A 23592-nucleotide genomic window follows, 5' to 3' on the forward strand; every position below is an offset into this window, starting at 1 on the left:
CTTACGTAAATCACAACAACTAACAGTAGCAATATTGATTATGCTTCTCTTCTTCATACTGTAAACTTCAACAAGAATGTCTTTCTTTGCAAGGGGTGTGGGGAGCGAGGAAGGGAGATCAGAAAAATTCAAACATTATTGATACAGGATCAACTACAACATATATTTAAATAATTTGGCAGTAAAGGTAAGCAGATTTTCCTGTTCTGACACTCAGAACTGCTGTAAGTTGTTGTGTTTGTAGAAACCTTTTTAGTTCGAAACAGTTGCAGCTGATCTAGTTGAAAACTGAGCCAGCAGTCACAGTATCACAGTATGTTAGAGACACAGAAAACAAAATATTTCCACCAGGCTTCTGAGGAGCAGAAGGGAACTCTTAAGTAATCATTTAGTTTTACTTAATGGATATTAAAACATTAACTTGTGAACTTCTTAACTTTGGGGCAAAGCCCATAACAACTGGGATCTGACTGCAGAAACAGAGAACGTTATTAGCAGGGATTGCATCCATTTCTAAACATGACTAGGTCTATATGCTGTATTAAATATGAAAGCACAGTGCATGCATGCTATGTTCCATAGGAATACCTCTGCAAATCTGGTTTAGGTGAGTGATTTATCTATGCTTAAAAGACATGCTTTTCATCTCCTGCCACCAGTCCTCACTGGCCTCCTTCATATTTTCTTTTTCTTGCTGAATGAACTTGTTCCAAAATCGAGAATTTCTCAATTTCTTCTATTTCATTTTGTGTGATGGAGTTATGACTAGAACAGCTGTCCTTCTCACCGAGTGCATTTCCTGCTGGAGCTACAATCACCTGAGGAGACTTCTCATGCTGTGAAGCAGTAAATCCTCCTTTCACCTGACAGGATACAAATTTAGCAGTTAATAATCCAGTGAAGTTCAGGTGCAGAGGTTCAAACTGTTGGATTTTCCTGAGCATTAAGCAAGCAAGGAAATGTATACAGAAAGATTAAATCAGCTGGGGGAAGAAAAATTAATTTGAAATACTTGCTTCAACTTTTAATTTAGAAAGCTTGATAATGATAAATATACTTTTATAAACTAAGCCTTAAAGTAAGACTTTGTACAGAAGAGTTAAAAAAACCAAACCCTGTACTGGAAAGCAGATTAGCAAAATAACTAGTTTAATTGAAGAGTATAATGTTGCAATTGACATTTCTATAGCTATGCAAGCATTTGATTAACAAAACCCAAAATTGTGAGGTTTAGAGTTTTAACTCCCTCTCTGCTTCACTGTACACATTAGAAAGCAACCATCATTAACTAATGCAAAGTGTAATAGGTTGGTTTTTTTATGTTAAAGATATTTTTTTCTTTGAATAATTTTAATTACTATCTGATAGATTCTCCGTATATATCCAAACCAAATACACATGACAACACAGTAGGGAAATGGGGTTTTTTTGCTTGAATGATGAGTTCTCCATTTATAATCTAGCACTGTGGCCCTGGGGGAGGCCAGCACACAGGAACAGCACAAGCAAGCTATGTGAGCCAGTGTTGCAGTGGTTCTTGGGGATTTGTAACATGACATTGAATGCTCTGGTTGCATGCTGGAGCAATTCTATTACAGACATCACAAGATGAGGCTGTCTCCCAGTTCCCAATTATATTTTAATATTGGGCAACTGTGCCCCAAGGGACTGTAAGCCACATAGTCTTTATCAGGCCTGCCTTTATGCACATGAATATTGTGCTAAAACTCCTTCCCCAGTGCACAAGCATTTCTTGAAGTTTGAAATATGAATAGTAAACTTCATACAGATTGTTCATCGAGCTTATTGGATGTGTAATAGCATTACTGCCATGCAGCTGAGAACACTGATACTTCAGGTCAATAGTGGCTAATCTCTATTTCAGCAAGGAAATAACTTCATTGGAGATACAAAGTACTGAACCTGTTAATTCTAAGGGCTGTACCCATACACTTTTCCCATGCTCTTTCCCAAGGCCTCAGAAAGAAACAGATCACACTTCATTGCAAGCTGCTAGTCAAAATCTCTGTGGGATAACACATGGGGCTGCATCTGTCGTATACTAATAACCCCAGAGAAAAACTTTCATTAGATCTTCCACATGTGAAAGTGAAATTTTCTAATGAAATGAAGCCATGCCATATTATTTGGATTTTACTGAGGAAAACAAGTGTTTAGACCTCTTTGGGGAAGTGACTGCAGTTAGGTAATACATGTATCTATAAATATATATGTATAATTTTAATACAGATCTGTGACAATGTGTGTGGAATAAAGCTTTTTTAAAAAACACAAAACCAAAAACCTGTCAAACTAAAAGTCCTCAGCATTCTCACAACCAAGTACAAGTAAAACGTGTATCTTACTGCCGGTAACGTGGCAACCTGTGGGGCACATACATGTAAAAATCATTCACTAGAAACTTGTGCTTAAACTGAGCTGAGAATGCTTACTCATCCTTCCCTTGGTACTCAGGCGTGTGCAGACTAATGTTTAAACACTTCTTAATATGTTTTACTAAAACTTTTAAGTGCAGCTGTAGCATTTATTTTTAATTTTCAGAGTACTGCGCTTTGGTTGAATGAGATTACCCGAGTTTTAGAAGGCGCAAGTCTGCTCTGGCTTTAACCACGTTAGAACAAATAAAATACGTCCAAGCCTATTTTTAATCTCCCAACAGCTTTTCCGTATCACTCATAAACATGACAAATTTGAGGACAGAACGTATTAGAATGACACCACCACAGAAGGGAAGGGAGTGGTCTGCAATGCCCCAGGCTGAGATTTCAAAGATTAAGTATTTGGAAAATAATATAAGATCAAACTAGCAAGGTACTCTGTCCTTATCCATCTCAGCTTTTACTTAGCCAGCACATAGGAAGCTTCAGTTTGAAGGTGACAAAGTAGATACAACCACAATCAGATAATGAAATACAGCTTTGTTAGCTGTAGTTTATGTATTTTAGTTCACTGAATTCCTGACTCCACCTCAGTCAGAAAAAGCAAGAGAGACACAGTAAATACCACCATTGTGTTTGGCAAAAAAACCCCTCACTGTCATTCCCAAGTAGAGTCACATTAGGAAAGTTAAGTAATTTAAAACATCAGTCTACTGAATTTCAGAGAACGTGAATGCTAGTGGCACTGAGAGCTGACTACGCGTGGTGAAGTCAGCCAGTCTTGTCACCTGAAAACACTCTACACCCTGACCTCAAACCTCATTCAAAGCGATAGCCATAACTACCTGAGAAATACCTCTACAGCCTCTTGTAAAAAAGGTCAGCTGTAGTTGTAAATTATTGTATCACTTGTGAATAGTATGTTTACCATTAGGTCTAATCCTAATACAGCCATTTAAGCTGTTCAAGCTCCACAGACTAACATAGGTCTAAAAACGCAGTGTGAGCCATTGCCGGTGCCCTCTGAAATGACATTGTCTTACGGGGAAACAGCAACACAATAGGGTTCTTTTTAATTCTCTGCTTTTACACGTTTCTGTAATGTCATCTGATTAAATAAGTCTATAAATATGGCATCATGTAACTGCAGCATAGAATAAAGGGATAGGCTCTAATTCATAGATACACTGAATTTCTAGTCTTTCACAAATTTCTTTTCGAAATGTGGTCTTAATAAAGGAAATGATGTTCTTATACTTTTACCTACCTTTATTTAAAAAAACCAAAACAACTACTTTTACTGTAGGTGATGATTTCTATTAAGGTACACAATGAACTACCCTCTTTCTCCCCTCCCAAACAGACTGCTTAGCATCTATTTGATTCATATGCTGTGACTTTTTCCTGCTGCTTTCTATCAACCTTAATTGTGAAAAATGGTGCCTTGTTGCCCTTTTGATATTATTTTGGAGATTGACTCAGTCTTAAAGTATCCAGATGCGTACAGTTGTACAAATATCTGTGGAATTAGCTCACTGAGGTCTGGTCCGCAATATTTTTAATTGACTTACATGTTCTGTGGGAAAAGAAGAATCATAAAAAGTCTTTGCTACAGCATTCCAGTCTTCACCAGGGTCTCCCTGGGGGGCTCCGTGGATGCTAGAGGTATTCAAAGTGTTGGCAGCTCTGTTAAAACTGGTAGAGCCTGATTGACAAAAAGGAAATGGTAACAACTGCAATTTAGTCTCTAGGCACTAACTGTAAAGTTACTAAACTTCTGGTTTACCTCTGATCTTAAAAAAAATCTAATATTTTTGGTTTAAATCACCGAATCTCTGTTTTAGGCTTTTCTCTCTTCATTTTTTGTTTTCTTTCCCATATTTCTGCATCTGCTTTTGTCTCTGAAGATGAGGTGTGTTTTTACTCTGATTGAAAATGTTTTACACTGTTTTTACATACTAAATTAATGACAAATATAAACTGTTATTTAAAAAAATGTATGTTCAGAATATTCTAATGGAGTATTATTTTCTACAATCAGTATTAAGACTAACCTTCCAAAAATGATGATAAAATACATAATTAGTGCCATCCTAACATCATATTCCAGGGTGAAAACAAAACTCGCATTCTAAATACAAGGACAAAGAACATTTTAAATGAGTCGTCTTTTTATAAATGACTATTACCTAGTATGTAAAGGAATCAGACTGTAGCTATCTAAGAAAGGTAGAATGGGCAAATTAGTGGATTAATCATAGCAGAGATAAGGCTCCAATCCTGCAGTGGCTTTATGTACTGCTAGTAGACTCCATTGAAACCAATATAAAGTTCCTTCCAAGATCAAAACATAAGCCTACTTTCACATTCAGCTGTTTTATCACTACACAGATGCCTGTCGATCACTGCTACAACAGTAAAATCTTTGTTTTGCTCTGCAAATGCATGTTACCGCATAGCTGTGTAACAGTTAATTAAGAATACTGTAACTTTTCCTCTTGGAAGGAAGATAGGGATGAGTTTGTGTTAGTTTTTTAGAGAGTTTGCCAGGAAGAGCCTGTTCCTGGTTCATTCCTCTATTTACTCATATGGAGTGGCTGCTCTTTGGGAACCAAAGTTGTGTAAGTAGTAAACTTCATTGTGGTTAGGCAGTAAAAGGAATTCCCTCAGATAGGCTTACTAAACTCTTCCACCAATGCTCTTCACCTCTAGGTCTCCCATATGGCTAAAACTGTTTGTGCTAGAGTAAGTAAATATAAATAAATTTAGGAACACTATCCACATGGATTCCACTCCATGTTTGCTATTTGGGAAAATATCTGAAAGCAAAACAAAACAAAAGCCAAACACAATAAATCTTGGAAGCTGTAGTGCTGAGTGCCACAGTGACTCTTGGGTGCCCTGCCAGTAAGGTTCTCTAGTCTCCAAAAGAGGCGTAGGATTCAGAGCGGTCAGCAAGCTGAAGTAGGCATTTGGCTAAATTATGCAGGATAATGAGAGTGAGAGGCACATCTGGGACCTAGACCAAGATCCTCACTGTGAAGTATTAGAATTCAAGAGGTCTGGTGACTGTACTTGTCCCTGAGAGACTCACTGGGGGAAGTAGAGGTATATTAAAATCTCTATCAACTCCTTTGAGGGAATCTCCCACAGTCACTTACTGGAATTGCCATACTTTGCATACAGAAAGGTTTCTGACAAGAAAAGGAGGAGGAACAAAGAGCTTTAGATAGTGCTGGCTGTTCTTACAGAAAAGATACATGCAGAACATCACATAACTACACATTCATTTTCTCGAAACGGGTATCAAAATTCACATTATTAATGTGCCATCTGAGATTAGGATCCTCCTACCATGCTATCACCACTGTTGTTTCAGGGAAAAAGACTTTTCTGAAACTGACCATCAGATACTGTGCATCAGTGTACAAATACATGTAGGGAAGAGACCCAAGTACAGAAATGAAGTTACCTATAAACCTAAATTCCTAATACCAGAACAGTATGCAGAAACCAGGCTGCTAGTTTTCTGCCTCACTGACACAAAGCTAAGGGATGGGAGTCAGTTCTGTTTTGGTACATTCAAGGGGCAAACCTCCAAATACTACATTAACAAAGCCTCAAACAAACACACCCTATACTGTGGATCTAGTTCTTCTGAAGAACATCTAAGCACCCAAAGCTCCATTTTTCTACAGAAGTAGGGGCTTTCACTTCTACCAAAGCCTAAGAGATCATCTGCTCTTTTAAGTTTACAGTATGTGTTAAGAACAGAATCCACATGCAAGCTTGTAAGGAAGCTTATAAGGAAGGCTCCTCTTATACTTCTGTATCTTATACTCTGGCCAGTGACTGAAGTGGGGGAACATCTATAAACACATTGGAGTCAGTTTGCTGTGGAAACAGAGATGACACGTTGAGATGGCACTTTCACTAAATAAACATAGGGGTACTCCAGCAGCTAATTTTATTGCAAAACAAACATAAATACAGTTTTTCCACACTTCAGTAATGATTTAGAAATGGGGGATAAAGCTCCGATTTACTGTTTTGCATATGCATAATTTTGCTCAGCAAATAATCACCAAGTGCAAAGAATAGGAAATAAAAAAGCTCCTTGAACTTGGGGTGTTTTCCAGAGCTTCCAAGCGCAGACTTCTCCTTTCATGCATTCAACACTTCCAGATGGTTTTAAGTGTCCATCTGAATTAAAGATGTACAATAAAAAGAAAGAAGTAAACTTTCTCTAAGACCCATTCATAGAAGCATCTACTGGTTCAAATACTACTCTAATTTTTATGCAAAATGAGGGTGCTGAATCAGTTCCAAAAGCTGCTCAGTGCTTTTCAAATACATAAAGAGCCCAGCTAGAGTATGCTCTACATTAGGGTTCCAAATACGTATACAAATTTGGTTTGTCATTGCACTGTTTTTCTTCCACAAAAGGAATCTGAGAAAAAGGTTTTTTAATTGGGTAATTTAGCAAGCAAAAGCTGTTTAGTAGCATTTATACTGTAAACAGGGAAGTCTCATCTTTCTTTTTTTTTTGCCATACAACTAAAATGTTGGGAGGTTTGCATTTTTCTACTGCTACACAAAACTCAGATGCAGAAATTTTACATTTTGATAATTTTGCTAAGTATATTCAGTACATGCCTCAAACATAAATGCTTATTTTTCTTACCCGACCCTGTTTCTCTTCTGTCAACATTCTCACCGGGATTTTGGCACTGTGTTTGTGAAGTAACGTTTGTGTTTTCCACTAAGCCTGGCAGTTTCTCTTTCAAAAGGAAAGGCTCCTTGGAGGCTGAAGTCCATGCAGCTTGACCTCTTATTTGATTTACTCTTGAACAAGAACTGAGGTCTAAAAAATTTACGTATACTGGAGTTTTCTCAGCTTTTTTATCTGAGGCTGAAAGATCAAAGGATGACCTTCCACTTATGTTTACTAAATTTCCAGATGTTCTCATGGGTAAAGAGCATGATTCTTTCAGGTGACCCTCAGCAAACTTCCTTCCTGGAACTGTACCAGTCAATAAGAGTTTTTTCTCTTTTAACAATGTGTTATTTGTTGGATTATTAATCTCCAGTGAATGTCCATTTTTGATGGAGCATATCTGAATATCATCATTCAATTTTTTAAGTGGAATTAGTTTATCTGTGCTAACAATTGTAACTGCTGAGTTTTGTTTATGAGCAATTATTTCAAGACCATCAGCCTTTACTGGAGATATGGCTTCAGCATTCACCGTACATGTGTGTGCAGTATTCCCTGTTTGTTCAGTACTGTCTTGTTCAGGTTGCTTGCTGCACATGTCATCCACATTTATTGCTCTTTCTATTTTTGGGAGGCATAAATTGAAAGTACTTAAGACAGACATGTTATTACTGTGTTCTTTTGTGGCATCATCGCCGCTTACATTGTCACAATAAACAGTTGGAACATTCTGAGCATCAGCTGCTGGTACATCAGGACTCCTCAGTATACCATTCTTGGTTTTGTGTCTGGTATTGTCTTCATAATTCTTGTCTTCAGCATCTACGTGTGTCTGTTTAAAAGGAAATTTATTTATATGCAAACCACTTGGATTTAACAAGATTTTTTCTGTTTGATGTAATCCATTGCCTACATGATTGTCACTGTCCAGCAACCTAGATTTCTGGAATTCAGTTTGAGAATTTTCCTTAATAGAAGGTGAGATACCAAAACTTAATTCCTTAGCTTGATGATTATCTGTACTTCTCTCATACACAGCATTCCTGATGCAAAGAACTGCTTCAGACTCAGTTTCGGGTGCCTCAGGTGTAAGGGTGCTTTTGTTGTCTTGTACAGCATTTGGTACAAATTTAGTACAAATTGATTCATCTGTAGTAATGAACAACTCTTGCTTGCTAGAGTCAGTCTCCTGACTTCCATTTTTCTTGAAGGCTCCTACAGCATCAACACTGTCTAAGATGACTTTTCTTGTTTGCATGTGGCATGGCTTAGTGCTGTCCTGGAGCTTTTGTTCTAAATGTGCACTGTTTTCATCCAGAAACATTCTACACGTTGCTCCCAGATTTTCTGCTTCTTTGTGCTCAGTGACATGTATTTCCAAGGCCTGTCCTTGGGTAATTAAATCCTTATCTGTGCAGAGGGTATTCCTGGGAGAAGCCTCCCTTTGCTCTTCCTCATGAGGGCTAGCAGCATTAATTTCATCTGTAAAACTGTTTTCAAGAACTTGTAAATCTGTTAGAGTAAGCGTATTGTCTAGTTAGTGATAGATAACAGAGAGGTTAAGTAATGCTTTATTTTTACAGTTTATGATTTCCAAAGAGATGGACTCAAGATTAGTATCAATATTGATTCTTCTTACGTTTCATTACACACACAAGTCTATCAAAAATGTTGCTGAAGTAACTTGGAAAGTATTTATAAACTGCTCAAACAGAAAATATATTAAAGGGGTCTTCATTATGAAATTAACACACACACTTTATGCAACTATTGTCTGCACAAAATTTAAGCCAGTTACTACTGCAATTTGCCTTTATTTTTGAAAGTGGCATTTTTAGCTAAATGGAAACCAAAACTACTGTTTAAGGGACTATCTTCCTACCAAAAGGAATATGCTGTGACTTGATGGTAGTGGGCAAGTGAGGAATAACAAGCACTCAGTATGAGAAAAGTGTTTTCTGAGAGATACAGTCTGAGGCTGTGATCACTGATCTTTTAAAGCAGTCACTGTGTCGTTAATAAGCTTTTAAATTTCCACTTAACTGCTACATTTTAGAGACTGAGCATTAGAGACAAGGTACATTTCCTGTAGGGGGCTTCAAAAAATGCAGTTACAAAGTGCTTTGTACAGGAAAGTGTTATGGTTATCCACATGATCCTTCATTGTTCTGTGCAATGCACTCACTCTGCCTTTTTCCACTGTTATACGGGAAAGTCCTTCACTTTGCTTCCAAACACTTCTATACATATTATAGTTATTCCTAATCCCTATTCTTTTGAACTAGCATGCAGAAAAAGTATTGCAATAGCTTGAGGGGTCACAGCACATGGATCTTACTTAATGTTCAAGGTCAGCCACTACAAGTACTGTGCTTTCCTTTAGAGCTTTGTGAGTTTAGCATAGATTAGCACTACCAACACCAGGAATTTTACTGTTGTCAGTACAAAACAATTTAATTCATTCTCTTGTCATATACTGTATCTGTAAATATTTATCCTTTCTTCAACAGTACTACTTATCTCTATTATCCATGTATTGCCATTACTTTGTTCTATCTGCAATTCCTTAGTGCTTAAAGAGGAGTCCTTTGTGATTTTTACTTCAGTTTCTTCATGTCCAAAATTGCTGTCTTTTCTTATTACAGACTGCATACACTCATTTTCATTTTGAATAGCTTGTATTTCACTGTCTTTTGAGTGTTCTTGACCACTCTAGAGTAAGAAGGAACAAATGATCATACACAGAATCACAGAATCATAGAATAGTTAGAATTGGACAGGACCTTAAGATCAGCTAGTTCCAACCCCCCTGCCATAGGCAGGGACACCTTGCACTAAAACCATGTCAACCAATATTATATATGTCACCCAACATATTTTAATAATTTACTACAGTCATTGATTAAAATTCAGGACTTAGATTTAAAATTATTTTTACAATTCTGATGGAAAACAAAGACCATTCACATGAAGTTATACCAAGTTCCTATAAAAGACAAAAAAACCAAACAAAACCAAATTAATATCCTAGAAGAATAGGAAATAAATTAGATCCTGCTATGTTACGGTCCACAGAGAAGAGTTATAGAGATTGACAGAATTTCTCAGATGAAGGCATGTGTGTTGTGTATGTGCTGACTGGACCACTCCCTTCGTCTGCTGGCTGGATTAGTGACCTGCTAAGTAATTACATGTGGAAAAAACCTGCATGAGTGCTCTCTGCACTCAAATAGATGTGCATACACATCTAGGCCACCTAGGATTTTTAACTACATTTCATGGGCAAACAAGGCTTACAATTTTCCAATTCTTGTCAGTCAGTTCCTCTTTCCCTTCCACAAGGCTTTTTAACCTGCACTTGAGTCACATTCAAGCGAGTATAAGCTTGAAAGATGCATTTACTTAAGGTTTAAGTCACTGGTCTACTCCTGTATTTGTCTTTAGTTTTGAAAGTTGCATTCAATAAAGTTCTGTGAAAACTAGGAGCTGAATAGTGAAGAAACACTAATAAAACCACACACACACTAAAAAAAGAAATAAAGGAAAGGAAAAGAAGATGCATTCTTCATGATCACCAACTGCTTGGCAGCTGAAGGCAGGAGCATGTGCTGCCTCTTGCCCTAGAGATAGAGTATGAAAGTAGGTAGATGTTGAAGGGAGCAGGGGTATTGCTTAGTTCATAAAAGATGTGAGAAAAAGCTGAAGATACTTAGGTAACTGGGGGTGTTGCAAAAGGAAGACTGGGATGTGGGAAGGAGTTACAAGTGTTGTGCTTGAGCATCGGATGTGTGGGAAGGACACTGCAAAATGGAAGGAGGCACGTAGATAATACTGATAAAAAAAAGGGATTATTGCACTGGTGGCATAGTAGATGATGTAGAATACAAATCTGCAGAAAACAGTTTTCTACAGGTCACAGAAACATCCTGATGCTCCCAGCTTTGCTGGTTTGGGGGCGGGAGGAGTCATGGTGAGTGGAGGAAGGTCCTAAAAACAGTTTTGCCCTGCCAAATACTCCACCTTCAATTTGAAGTTTCAATTGAAAATTCTCTTTTCCTTGTGAGTTATCATCATCCTCCCTGATGTTCTGATTAAGGAATTGTACATATTACATCTTTTTTGTTTTCTAAGTTTTTAACGAGTTCATTTTGCTTCTTGGCTGCATACATGCCATTTTCAATCTTTTCTTCTCAAATACAAATACTAGAATTTTCCTGTGTCATGAAAACACTAATTATTTCATAATCTCTTGCTTCTAGAAGCTGTTTCTTTAGACAAAAGCCACAATATATGTGCATGCCACTCTTTTGCGCAGGTACAAAACAGCTACTACAGTGGCACTTACCACATATCTTGGTACAGGCTGCACTGCTGAATGCACCTGGAAAAAAAACACCCAAACATGAAGAAGTGTTGTTAGAAAGAAAGGTTACAGTTACATGATTCCTTTCTAGATTTTCAGATAGGTTGAATAACCCTAGTTTCCATTAACTTCAGATGAGTGTTCAGCCCTTCAAAAATAGATCAGTGCATAAAATAAAATGTCTTTATATCAAAACTGTTAAACCTGATATTTTTTCTTTTTTTTTTTTTTCCCTGTGATTTAGTAAAATCTAACTAAGGAAACGTACATAAACCTAAGATAACGCTTCTGTCAACAGAGTATTTCATACTATGAAATTCAAAGCCTCCTCGAAACCAGATCTCCCTGTACATATATACACACAAAAGAATGACAATCATAGAATAATACAACAGTTCGGGTTGGAAAGAACCTTAAGATCATCTAGTTCCAACCCCCACTACCATGGGCAGGGACATCTCACACTAAACCATATCACTCAAGCCTCTGTCCAACCTGGGCTTGAACACCACCAGGGATGGAGCATTCACAACTTCCTTGGGAAACCCATTCCAGTGCCTTACCACCCCAACAGTAAAGAACTTCTTCCTTCTATCCAATCTAAACTTTCCCTGTTTAATTTTTAACCCATTACCCCTTGTCTTATCACTACAGTCCCTAATGAAGAGTCCCTCCCCAGCATCCCTATAGGCCCCCTTCAGATACTGGAAGGCTGCTATGAGGTCTCCATGCAGCCTTCTCTTCTCCACGCTGAACAGCCCCAACTTTCTCAGCCTATCTTCATATAGGAGGTGCTCCAGTCCCCTGACCATCCTTGTGGCCCTCCTCTGGACTTGTTCCAACAGTTCCATGTCCTTTTTATGTTGAGGATCCCAGAACTGCACGCAATACTCCAAATGAAATCTCATGAGAGCAGAGTAGAGGGGCAGGATCACCTCCTTTGACCTGCTGGTCACGCTCCTTTTGATGCAACCCAGGATATGGTTGGCTTTCTGGGGTGTGAGTGCACACTGAAGCCAGCTCTGTTAAGTTTCTCACTGACCAGCACCCCCAAGTCCTTCTCTGCAGGGCTGCTCTGAATCTCTTCTCTGCCCAACCTGTAGTTGTGCCTGGGATTGTTCCGGCCCAGGTGTAGGACCTTGCACTTGTCATGGTTAAACTTCATGAGGTTGGCATCAGCCCACCTCACAAGCATGTCAAGGTCCCCCTGGATGGCATTCCTTCCCTCCAGCGCTAGGTATAGCCCTACTCTCTACTGGTACATGGCTGTATTAAAAAAATTAAACTAAGTATGAAACACAGTAAAGTTAAACTAAATTGCAGTTTGAGCCTGTAATGAGGTCTGACACGTTTAACTTTCTTTAAAAAAGGCCTTTTGTTTAATTAGTATTCCACAGATTAGCAGTATGAGGAAGTTCACGTACATTCTAGATGTCATGCGCCAGAAATACTCACAGGGATTTCAGATTATACTAGGTGTAAAAATAACCATGGGCATATTTCTTTGCAACGCTTTGAGCCAGTCAAGATTTGCATTATAGCAAACACTTTTCCCTTTTAGTCTTACTACACACTGACTCATTACACATCCAAAGTGAAATTCCACAAATTAGAATAATCAGTATGACCTGCTACAGCTCCTGTAATTTCTTGGCAGTTCCGCTGGAGATTTGACTCAGTCTAAGCTGACCAGCTTTTGAAATCTTTTTTTGCATTTATGAGCATAAGCTTTAAGCCTAATTATTTTCAAACATACAGGGTTATCTGTAAGCACAAGTACTATTTATCATGAACAACTGACTGTGTGTACTGGTTCTGCATCCTAAACATAATTTATATTTTTTTCCTTCAAAGAAATTATGATTTTTAAAAATTATATGATTTACAATTACAATTATACCTTGTAGAGTTCAGGTACTCTTTGGCCAGATAAGTACTCATTTCAAATATAATTTCCATTGCATTATTAAGCTCATACCACCAGATATGTACATGTGTATATTCATGAATGTGTATGAGCTATAGGCATACATACATGCATTGTGAAATTTTGTCATTTTACTGAAAATTCATAGATACTTCTAAAAAAAATAAAAACAAATCTGCCTTTACAGTCCTCACGTCTTCCTATTTTCCTAATACTGGAATAAAAATCATATACATGTAAAATGAGGTTTCCCTTTTTGAAGGATAATTCATTATTTGGATGTAAAAACTAATGGGAAAAATGATATAACCAACAGAACAACAGAATACACTCAACGAGCAGGGGAAGTTTCATGGCTTATGATCCTTCCCATTTTATCAATCTTACAAAAGACTGGAATATAATTTGCAATCCAGTTTAAGTAATGGGTAACACGTAGCTGCAGAGCTACACACTCTTCCTTTTGCTCCAAAAGACCATCATCATGTGCATAACCACTTGTTGAGTTCTTAGATATGCTTTGAATATAGAGCTGAATATGGTTTTAGTTCACCCAGCAATTCAAGCTCAGTTCTAGTTCAGCCTGCACTGTATAAAGTTGTCATTTACATCCTGCATTCATGATTCTTAAAGGTGCTAAATGAAATAAAGGTTGGGGTTTTTATTAAACTAAAACTGAAAAACTTTGCTAAACTTTGCTATATATAAATATAGATAATTATCTTTGTCAAAGGAAGCTCAGTGAACATGACAGCCAGATTAGAAAAAAAATGTCTCTCATTCTCTAATACTTTTACAAGAAATGTGAAGTACTGCAGCTATTAGAGACACCTACCTGCAGATTGTCCACTTGTTCAGAATGCTGATCTCCCTTAGGAGGATGAGAGTCTTCAAGATGTCTATGAACTCCCTTAAGGGAATTCAGCTCATTTTTAATACTGTCTATTTCTCTTCTCATGTTTTCCTCCTGTAATGAGAGGGTACACAGAGCACACAAACACAGATCTTACACTGCATGTTCACATACATGAAACAGTATTTTACAGGGGTATCAACAGCTTAGCAAATTAAAGTAAATCCTTAAAAGAAAGTGTAGAGGATACGGAATTTCTCTGTACAGAGATAATTTTGAGCACTTGCATTCAAACCAAAATTTTAACCACATTTCCACTAAAGACACTATCCATTTATTAATGGGTTTTTTTCCCCCTCCATTTACTTCAATTAGCAGTGTTAAAAAAACTGAGATTTGTAGGGTTTTTTTGGTTTTGGCTCAAAGATAAACATCCTTACCAACATTCAGTCTCTACCTACATTGTCAAGAAACTGTAACAGCAAATAATCTACTTGGCACTTCTGTAAATAGCCTCAAGTATCCAATGCTCCTTCAGTGAGTACACAACAACTGAATTTTTGTATTTAGTAAAAAAAGGATGGTCAAAAATTTAAAAGTTGTAAAAAAAGAATGGAAAGGCAATTTTACAGAAATATCTTCACTTAATTTACAAGTATTTCCAGAGCAGTATATAATGTTAGCCGTGATGACACTAAGGTAGTAAGAGACTGAATTTCTAGTTATCCATAGCAGTAATATAGAGGTTGGGGGGAATAAATAAACCTTCTAGAGAATAGTTGCAAACATTCCTGAGAAATAAGCAGGGCCAATTCCCATGTCTATATAGGAAACTATTGGTATAAGACTCTCCTAGGAACTGGGGAGATCAAGTCTTCCCAGGGCAGTGAACATCGGAAGAGTTCAGCTATTTTGTAGTCTCCTGGTTGCAGTCATCTCCATAGCAGCTGCACTCAAAAGAGTTAGCTTTAGGATTACAAGGACAAATTTGCATTATTTCCTCACAGCCTCCCTAAGACTCTATCTACCAAATTCAAAACCTTTCTGGCAGTAGATGCCAATTACATAGAGATTAAAAAACCTGATTATTAAACAAATGCTGTTTAGAGTCTGATTTCCACACACTAAGCAGATCTTACTGACGATGAATTAATCTTTCTTACTTGCAAATATGCATTTATTATTTCAGACAGTTTTTACAGCTACAATGTTTTGCTAATTATTTTGGATTAAATAATTACAGCAGTATTCTTTAGAAGTAATGTAGTAGAAGAAAGAACAGCAAATCTTGAAGACAAATTATTGTTCAGGTGAAAACCGAGGAATTCACTGAGACATACAGGATTTTACCTTTCCCTATCCAATTTCACCCTACAATCCACATTGAATAATTCCTGCCAAATCAGGGCCTCTCCTTTAATGCAAGCCTTCATTACCTCTACCCTATTCATTTTTAGGTGGTTCTTCTATGTTTTTTTCCTAAGCATATGGACCTTAGGAATACTTTTATCCTGTGTCAGTCTATATGGGTTTACATTCATTTTTTACTGTAAGACTGTTTACAGCTTTTCAGGGTACAAGAGGGCAGCCTGGTATGCTGGTATTCTCTGAATAAGTTGTGTAAAAATTTGCAAGTTTCCTGAAAAATACATAAAATTCAATGTAAATTAAAACCTGTATCAGCTTCCACGTCTAGGTAATGGCAAGTATGTAACTGGAATATTTAAGTGCTAAATGGAAGGTAACACCTAATACCCTGGCTTTTGCTTTATAGACTGAAGGAAGTACACTGACCTTTTAAAGTACAGAAGTCAACATTTCTCCTACATCTACCTTTAAGAAAATATTAATTTTTAAAAGAGCCTGCATTACTGGAAAAGAACTAGTTGGTTTTATTGTATTATTTCTGCAATATTTTCTTGGCTTTTAGGAATTACCTGAAATGCTTGATGACTATTTCAAAAACCTCTTAATACTCTATTATTTAATTTCATAAACCTACATCTTTTTTCCACGTTCTTAGTGCTTTCTGATGCTCATTCTGAAGATTAAGGAACTTTTCTTCATTTTCCTTTGCCTTCTCCCTTTGCAGCTCATTATCTCTTTCAAGGGTCTGCAATAAAATTAATTATCCAAAAAATAATCAATACCACATTAATGAATTTTGATGTGTTTTATGTTGCTTGGACCTTTGCTTCTAACATGCTGGAAGTGCCATACAGATCAGTGATAATGTGCTATCTCAACAATAATTTTCATAAATTAACAGAAAGGTGTTTATAGTTTAGCTAACAGGAAACAGGGGGAGGTTATGAAAAAAGAAATGGCTATAAAAGGGTATAAAAACACTTGCCATTATTCAGTTTCACTGCATAAGTTTTAATGTGTTGAAAAAGTAATATAAAGTCCAGAGATGAAAAATATGAAATGTAGCATAATCTAGACCCATTGTACTTAAAGAAAAATCTACTCTATATTCAAAGAAAATATTTCTATTTTTCTGATTGGTTTTTCTATCCTGAATTGTTTATTAGCCTATCTTATAAACTGCATAAGCCTTAAATTCTAAAACATATCTCCTGGAACATAAAGTATATGCCTGATTATCCTTTAATTTATTTCTATTAGATCACTGAAATAGGAGTGCATTAAAACAACAGTAATACTAAGTTTTATACTATCATAATTGTACTTGCAACATTTTTTGGTTAATTCTTTCAGCTTGACTGTGCTTAATCAAAGCAGCCTCCTGTAAATCAACAGTAACTTCACACACATCTCAGGTACTGCTGGAATTTTTATCCTATCACATTTTTTTAGTAAAAAATATGGAAGATAAAGGACTTGCTGAGTCCATTATCTACTATCTAGATGGCACAAATATATCTGATAATGTAAACATAACTTTAGTGCATTCAGCTGTATGACCAGCTACATATTTATGACTGCTGAGCTGCTTTGAAAGTCCACTTGAAAAATGTTATGTTAGGGAGGCAATACTCCAAAGCAATCCCTTTTTTCTTAACCTTCTAACTAAAAATGAGTCTACTTCTTGATTCACTTAGCATCAATTTTAAAATGCCTATGTTAATTTAACCTCACTATTAACACAAACATATTTTACAGGTATTAATGCTAGGAAAATGCAGACTAGCTTGCATTTTTATACCCATGGAAGAAGTTGCGCATAAGAATATAATGGATCTTCTCTGAAAGATTGTTTTATTTAAAAGATGAGACAATTCAACAATACATTGAAATATCATCAACTGAATAATCGCACTCTGATGTAGCACCTTTCATCCAATTCTATGAATTAGGAGTCCAAGACCGCTTCTCTGATAAAGCTGGTCTAACTTCAAGGATGCTTTTTTGTATCTCAAATGCAACCTCCTCTGAGATGGAATATAATAGTTATTCACAGCACAGCTCTTCAGGCAAAGTATCAGGAGTAGCAGAGTAAAACTCTCTGTAAAAACACATGCAAGCCAATTGTACAGCAAGGGGAATATCTGAATTTCTTGCATTCTCAAGAATTCTATCATCTACTAAAGAACTGTAACTTGTTTTTCTGGACTCCTAAGGGCATTGGTATCCTAGCATTAAGTATGCATAGACAGACTGAAGAGAGAACAGGATGATCCTTCCTGAATGTTACCTTGGAAGTTTAAATATTCTGTCATCTCAAGCTTAAATTAACCAGCAATTTTTTGTGAGTATAGGAACAAAAATATTTCCACAGGACTATACAATCATTCCTTCCTGTTTTCTATTATTCTGAGGAAACTTTTTCTTAATGAGCAAGGTCCAAAAATTTAACAGGGATGTAAGATAGAGCATGAGAATAATTCATAACCTTCAGACCCCATTCATCATACTGCAGTTCTAGAATCAATAAAGGCAAAAGCAATAGCTCTCAAATTGGCAGGAAAGTGAGTAGACCCTTCAAGTTATATATTCATCTCCATATTTTATAAGTTCCACCTGTTGCTATAAAAAAACGACACTGCAAAATAAGCAGTTAACATCTCATTCCCTTGGAATATCCCGGTAAGTGTATCGACCTGTCAGCCAAATGAGTAGCTATAAAAAGCAATGGTATTTTATGACTAGTGCTTAAACAGAAAGACAAATATTTCTGACAAATCAAAATAACCCCACGAGCTCATATGGAAAGAACATGTGTCATTCACTCTTATTGCATTGTATTTACATCAAGTGTTTAAGGGAATCGCTGCATTTTATCATGTATTCATTGGGTTTAAACAAAAAACTTCTATTAAAATATCTAAGCACTTTCATGTTTCCAGATGTGATATCTTGAAAGTTTATCGCTCATATCTGCTTACATAAACGTTAAGAATCTTTAATTCCCATTCTCGAGTGAGAATTTCTTGGTCTTGAGAACGCACAGAATGCTCTCAAAACTCAACTGAGATCAAATCTTGGCTCATCTTAAGTGCCATGGTGAAGACTAAGAAGGAACGTTTACATCAATTCACATCAAGTATTATGGAATCCTCATATAGTCAACAGGGCTTTTAAATATTAAATCAAGAGCCTCTTATAGATACCCATGTCTTGCAAAACCAATTTCATCTGAAGTATTAATGCCTACAAGAAGTTACGTTGGAAGGCTACACTGAAACTCTGGTGACTAGATATAGTTTGTCCTGTAGTTAGAAAAATTAGAAAACATTAATACCTTCCCAATGTCTAATACAAGCAGGACCCAAATCAAAGCAGGCTGTCTAATCAGAATTAGTCTAACTGCAATCAGAAATCCATTGTTAGCCTGTACAGGCTGCAAAACAGAGACATGTACTCAGTCCATACTTTAACAAGAAGAAAACAAGCTATACTTCTCTTACACTTGTAGACGTTTATGTGGAGTCTTGAAAGACAAGATCCACACATGCCATTTACAGTTTCAACTGGATCTTTAAGGCATATAGTTTATCTGAGATGGGAAACAATAGCTCAAACTGCCTACATCTATTAAAAGACAAAGGCTTATGTGAAGTGAATCTATTTTCAATTTAGCACAGAAGCATTTACTTAGAAACAAAGTATACATGCACAAGGAAGTTTAATTTGAAATTAACTGACATCGTAGTTCAAAACATTGACCTCACAGGCCAAGCAAAGAGTGAAACAGTTGTGGTTATGTATGGACAAACAGTAGATACTAATTATTAATAGTCCAATTAATGGTTGTAGCTGAACTCTGCATGGCACATCTGACCAGAACAGACATGACCTTAATCTTCAGTGCACTGTGGGCTCGTTTGGCTGCTAGTGTAACTTAGAATCAAAACCGTTCTGAGCCACCTTTACACCCTCAAAGAAGAACTGAGAAGTGCTGCAACTCCAGATCCTTCAGCATGACTACTTATCACCTCTAGCATAAATGTGACACCAGACAACAGAGCAAGAAATGGCTAAGGATATGTTCTTCCTTAGGCCCTCTGCTTTAATAAAACTGGGGACAAGCTCTGAACAAGATCTGAAATTTAAAGTATTTTCCAGAAAATAAATTCATACCTACATGAAAATTATAAGAAACGTAAGTCAAAATTATTTTATTTCAAAATACTTGAAAGCAACCACCAGTATGTTCTGGTTTTACCCTCCAGAAATGTCTGATAAGAATGGTAACCATGATTTACTTTAGGGGCAGAAAACTAAAAGAAGCAAACTATAGCCTGTGCTTCAAGGTTTGTGATGACAGTTAAGGAGCTGAGGGAGCAATGGAAGTGAGGTCAAAAGTTCTGAAAAGCATACAGATGTCTTTAACAGCCCTGGACTTAAAAATAGCAGCTTGTCTAATCAAGAAAAATCTGACCTTATATTCTTCTTTCAGTGCATTTAATTCACTTTCCATTCTCACATTCCTTTGTGTTACTCGCTGAAGCACGTCCTGCACACATTGTAGAGAGCTGAGAATTTCCTTATTAATACAAACAAATTAGGACATATTGAATGAGATTTTGTTCCCAAAGTTTAAGTATTAGATCATTTATGTCTTTTGGATTAACATTTATATTTTATTCTGCCAGTGTTGGGGAAGGGCTAATAGGAAGAAATCGGAACAACTTGAGGTTTTTCTGGCCTTGGAGAGGATAACGTTATAACTTACTCTTTTTCAGAGAATTTTCTTATTAAATGGTTGGAATGGAGACAGAGAGTAATTTTATATTAAACACTACAAAACACACTTGCAGACATTCAAAGATGGAGGGAACTATCTAGCCAAGCCAACCTCTACTCCCTAACAAACACAACAGGAACTAGTAAAAGAAGGCCTGCAGAGAAAACAACTAAGTTTCAGGCAGAAGACACTCTTAAATGTGCTCAGTTGCTTCAGAATATATTGAGAGTGGAACATATTATTAAGCAAAAGTACTTTCATATACCTGCAAAGAGCTTTTCAGTTTATCTACTTTTGGTTCTACTGTGTACACAGATACAGCTGTCTACTAAAAATAAAGATCATTATTTTGGGTGTACTCTCATTCCTTTTCTTGCATGTATACTTACGTAGAGATATATAATGTTTTTGCACTGAAGCTTAATTTATCTTTAGCTCCATTTTACATCTAGAAAACTGAACCACACAGACACAGAACAGCTTATCCAATGTCATCTGACAGGTCGGTGGGAGAGTTGGCTGTGTCTTTCCAACCTAGTGCAGTGTTCACCAGACTAGAAGTGATTGCTTCTCTACATACAGCTCAGTATAAATCAGCTATAATTTAAATAGTATGTTCAGCCTCAGTCCAAGAAGCATTAAAACCAACACCTTCATTTAATCCAGATAGTGAATTTGTATCACTCTAATACAGAAATCCAGGTCTTCTTGCCCAAGTTCTTGGAGAAAACATGAAATTCATCACTGTATTAGGGACCTCCCCAGATTTATACTAAACCTCTCCATATGTTAAAACCAACCAAACCCTACCAATTGCCACAGAACAAAACAGAGAAACAAAACAGAGGCCTTCTCTTAGATAATACATATCAAACATGCATACGAATTTTGTATAAGCATCTCCATATAAAGGCTTTTAGTGCATTCAGGACTGTAGGAGTAATGAGACCTGAATCTCTTTCTTGTTTCCTCCTGCATTTATTGGCAAATATTTTTAAAAAGCAAATTCAAAATGCAAACAGGCTTGTACAGATTGGAATAGTACTGCTGGATTAGCCTTTGGTGAGTGCTCAGTGGATACACTAACCTACTGCTTTTGGCACTGCCTGAGAACAGGAACAATACGCTTCTCTCATATGTCAGATTTAATGCACTGCAGAATGAAAATGCTGCAACTGTTTAAGAAAAAACACAACCAAGTGCTTTTGCCAAGAAAGGTTGGATCATGTGATTCTAGAGGTCTCTGATTCTATGATTAATCACCCTTTTTATGCTTAATATTCTGCAAACCAATATTACAGGAAACTGGTAGGGTTTTGGTGGTGTTTTTTTTTTTTTTGCTGTGTTTGATACTGGATTCCATGTACCTTGGTTTGAATACTTGGATTTGCTCTGGAACATACCTGAGTTTGTGACAGAAGACAGTCTTAACTCTGTTCAGCTATGTGTATGTGTAGCTTAATATTCTAGAAGTGCATGTACTTACGAATGCAACACTTTTCCTTTATAGACATTTCCTTTATAGACGTTTCCTTTATAGATGACTGATAAATGATTCCAATTTTACCTGATTATAATGCCAGCAGTATTAAACTGTTGGCAACCAGAAAGCAGAACAGCAAGGATGTTATGCAAACATTATTATTTATTTGTACTGAACTGGTATGTAAACTACTCTTTCACGGGTGTACCAGATTCCCCCCATCTGATTTTAAAAACAAAAGTTAAGACTTGCAATAAAGTGTGAAACAATGGATTTTGTTCTGGTAAAACACTTTATAAAAACTGAAAAGTAAGATTCAATTTCTGTACGTTATTAAAATCTTTCCAAAGAGTCAACAACTGAATTTAATTAGTTTTAGTAGATTAGTATAAGAATTTAAGAAACTTTAATATGAAATATAGCACATATATTCCTAAGTGATTTTTAAATAGCAAAGCTGTATTAACTCACCAGCTTTTCTTCTTTAATGTGAGTGTTTTCTTCCTGAATGTTTTTACTAACTTCTGTCTCCTTAAAAAAAGAGCATGAAGAACAGTAAGAGGCATTTTAAATTACTATTTTCTTTAGTAATAGCGTATTAACATGATATTGTGAACCATCATGAAGCTATTTAAAGAAGCTGAATTATTTTGAAGAGTCTAATTGATTTTTGTAAACTATAAAATTATATTTATAGCATGTTTACTTCCCCAAAAAACATTGTTCTGGAAATATTTTGTTATATTGTCTATGCAATTAGTAGAAAGGAATCACTTAATCTATATACAACAGAGCACTACCATGATGTTTGCCTAAGGAAGAACAGAAAATATTCACCCCAAAAAACAATTAAACTCCAAAATACCATTTTGATTTTTTGTTGCAGTTCTTGAAACTGTTTTTCCTTTGCTGCAAGATTGATGTTTTCTTCTGCCACCCTGTACTGAGATGTGACCTTGGACCTTATCAGGTCTGTAGTTACTTTCTTCAGTTCCTTAACACAGGAAACACATATAAATAGTTCCTCCAGCATAGGCATTGCAATTCAAAACAAAGACAAATCTTTTAAACCATCCAGAGTCATGCCCTACTTTTAAATAATGTATAGAAACACCAGAATGAATTAGAGGATCTGAAAACTGAGACTGACTTGCTGAATTTTAAACTTGTCACACACAGCTAGGTGTTTATTTTCAGAGATAAAATGTTACCGTGCCAATTTTTCTCTGTTTGGTGTTTATGATACTTCAGCATTTTGTTATTTTGCCTTCCAAGAAGTATATTAGAAGAGATCAGGTTGGTATTGGTAAAACCTCCTACAGTGTGATTCATAATAAAGTATCTATATAACTCCTGTGTACATTCCTGGGAATTGGGAGGGGAAAAAGGAAGAACAGTGACTGTCTGGTAAAAACAGGAACTGGCTATAAATTTGGAGGATCTTTGTTTTTCCTGAAACATGAATTACTTAATCTCAGGAGAATGGTAAATTAATTTTATATTAGAGGCTTCTACAACATGATTCTCCATCTAAAATCTGCTTTTGATTTTATAGTTTTCATTATCTTTTAAATATCCGCCCCCCCCCCCCCTTTTTTTTTTAATCTGTTTTTTGTCCAGTTTATTCCAAGCTCCTACTGCAGCAAATAAACAGCAAAGGCTTTGATCTCATTAAATTACAACTTATAGTTCCTGGAGT

At 36.4% G+C, this 23592-nt stretch overlaps 1 protein-coding gene across 9 annotated transcripts in view; it reads right to left on the reverse strand.

Moving 5' to 3' along the window:
- Positions 1–333: 333 nt before the first annotated feature.
- Positions 334–23592, reverse strand: part of CCDC73 (coiled-coil domain containing 73) — a 74562-nt gene continuing 51303 nt past the window's right edge. For 3 of the 9 annotated variants that reach the window (XM_061356604.1, XM_061356611.1, XM_061356612.1), the window contains 10 exons: positions 22759–22887; positions 22365–22424; positions 20105–20209; positions 16262–16372; positions 14242–14373; positions 11462–11497; positions 9663–9828; positions 7084–8628; positions 3971–4104; positions 334–863 (listed from right to left, as the gene is read on the reverse strand). In XM_061356604.1, coding sequence (XP_061212588.1) covers positions 663–863; positions 3971–4104; positions 7084–8628; positions 9663–9828; positions 11462–11497; positions 14242–14373; positions 16262–16372; positions 20105–20209; positions 22365–22424; positions 22759–22887 — 2619 coding nt within the window. In that variant the 3' untranslated portion in view covers positions 334–662. The remainder of the gene's footprint in view (positions 864–3970; positions 4105–7083; positions 8629–9662; positions 9829–11461; positions 11498–14241; positions 14374–16261; positions 16373–20104; positions 20210–22364; positions 22425–22758; positions 22888–23592) is intronic. The other 6 variants (XM_061356605.1, XM_061356606.1, XM_061356609.1 and 3 more) reach the window with 6 other exon arrangements.

Source organism: Neopsephotus bourkii, unplaced genomic scaffold (genome assembly GCF_033783945.1).
Source record: "Neopsephotus bourkii isolate Nb327-2 ecotype Australia unplaced genomic scaffold, CSIRO-AGI_Nbou_v1 NB_860, whole genome shotgun sequence".
NCBI classification, from domain to species: Eukaryota; Metazoa; Chordata; class Aves; order Psittaciformes; family Psittacidae; genus Neopsephotus; species Neopsephotus bourkii.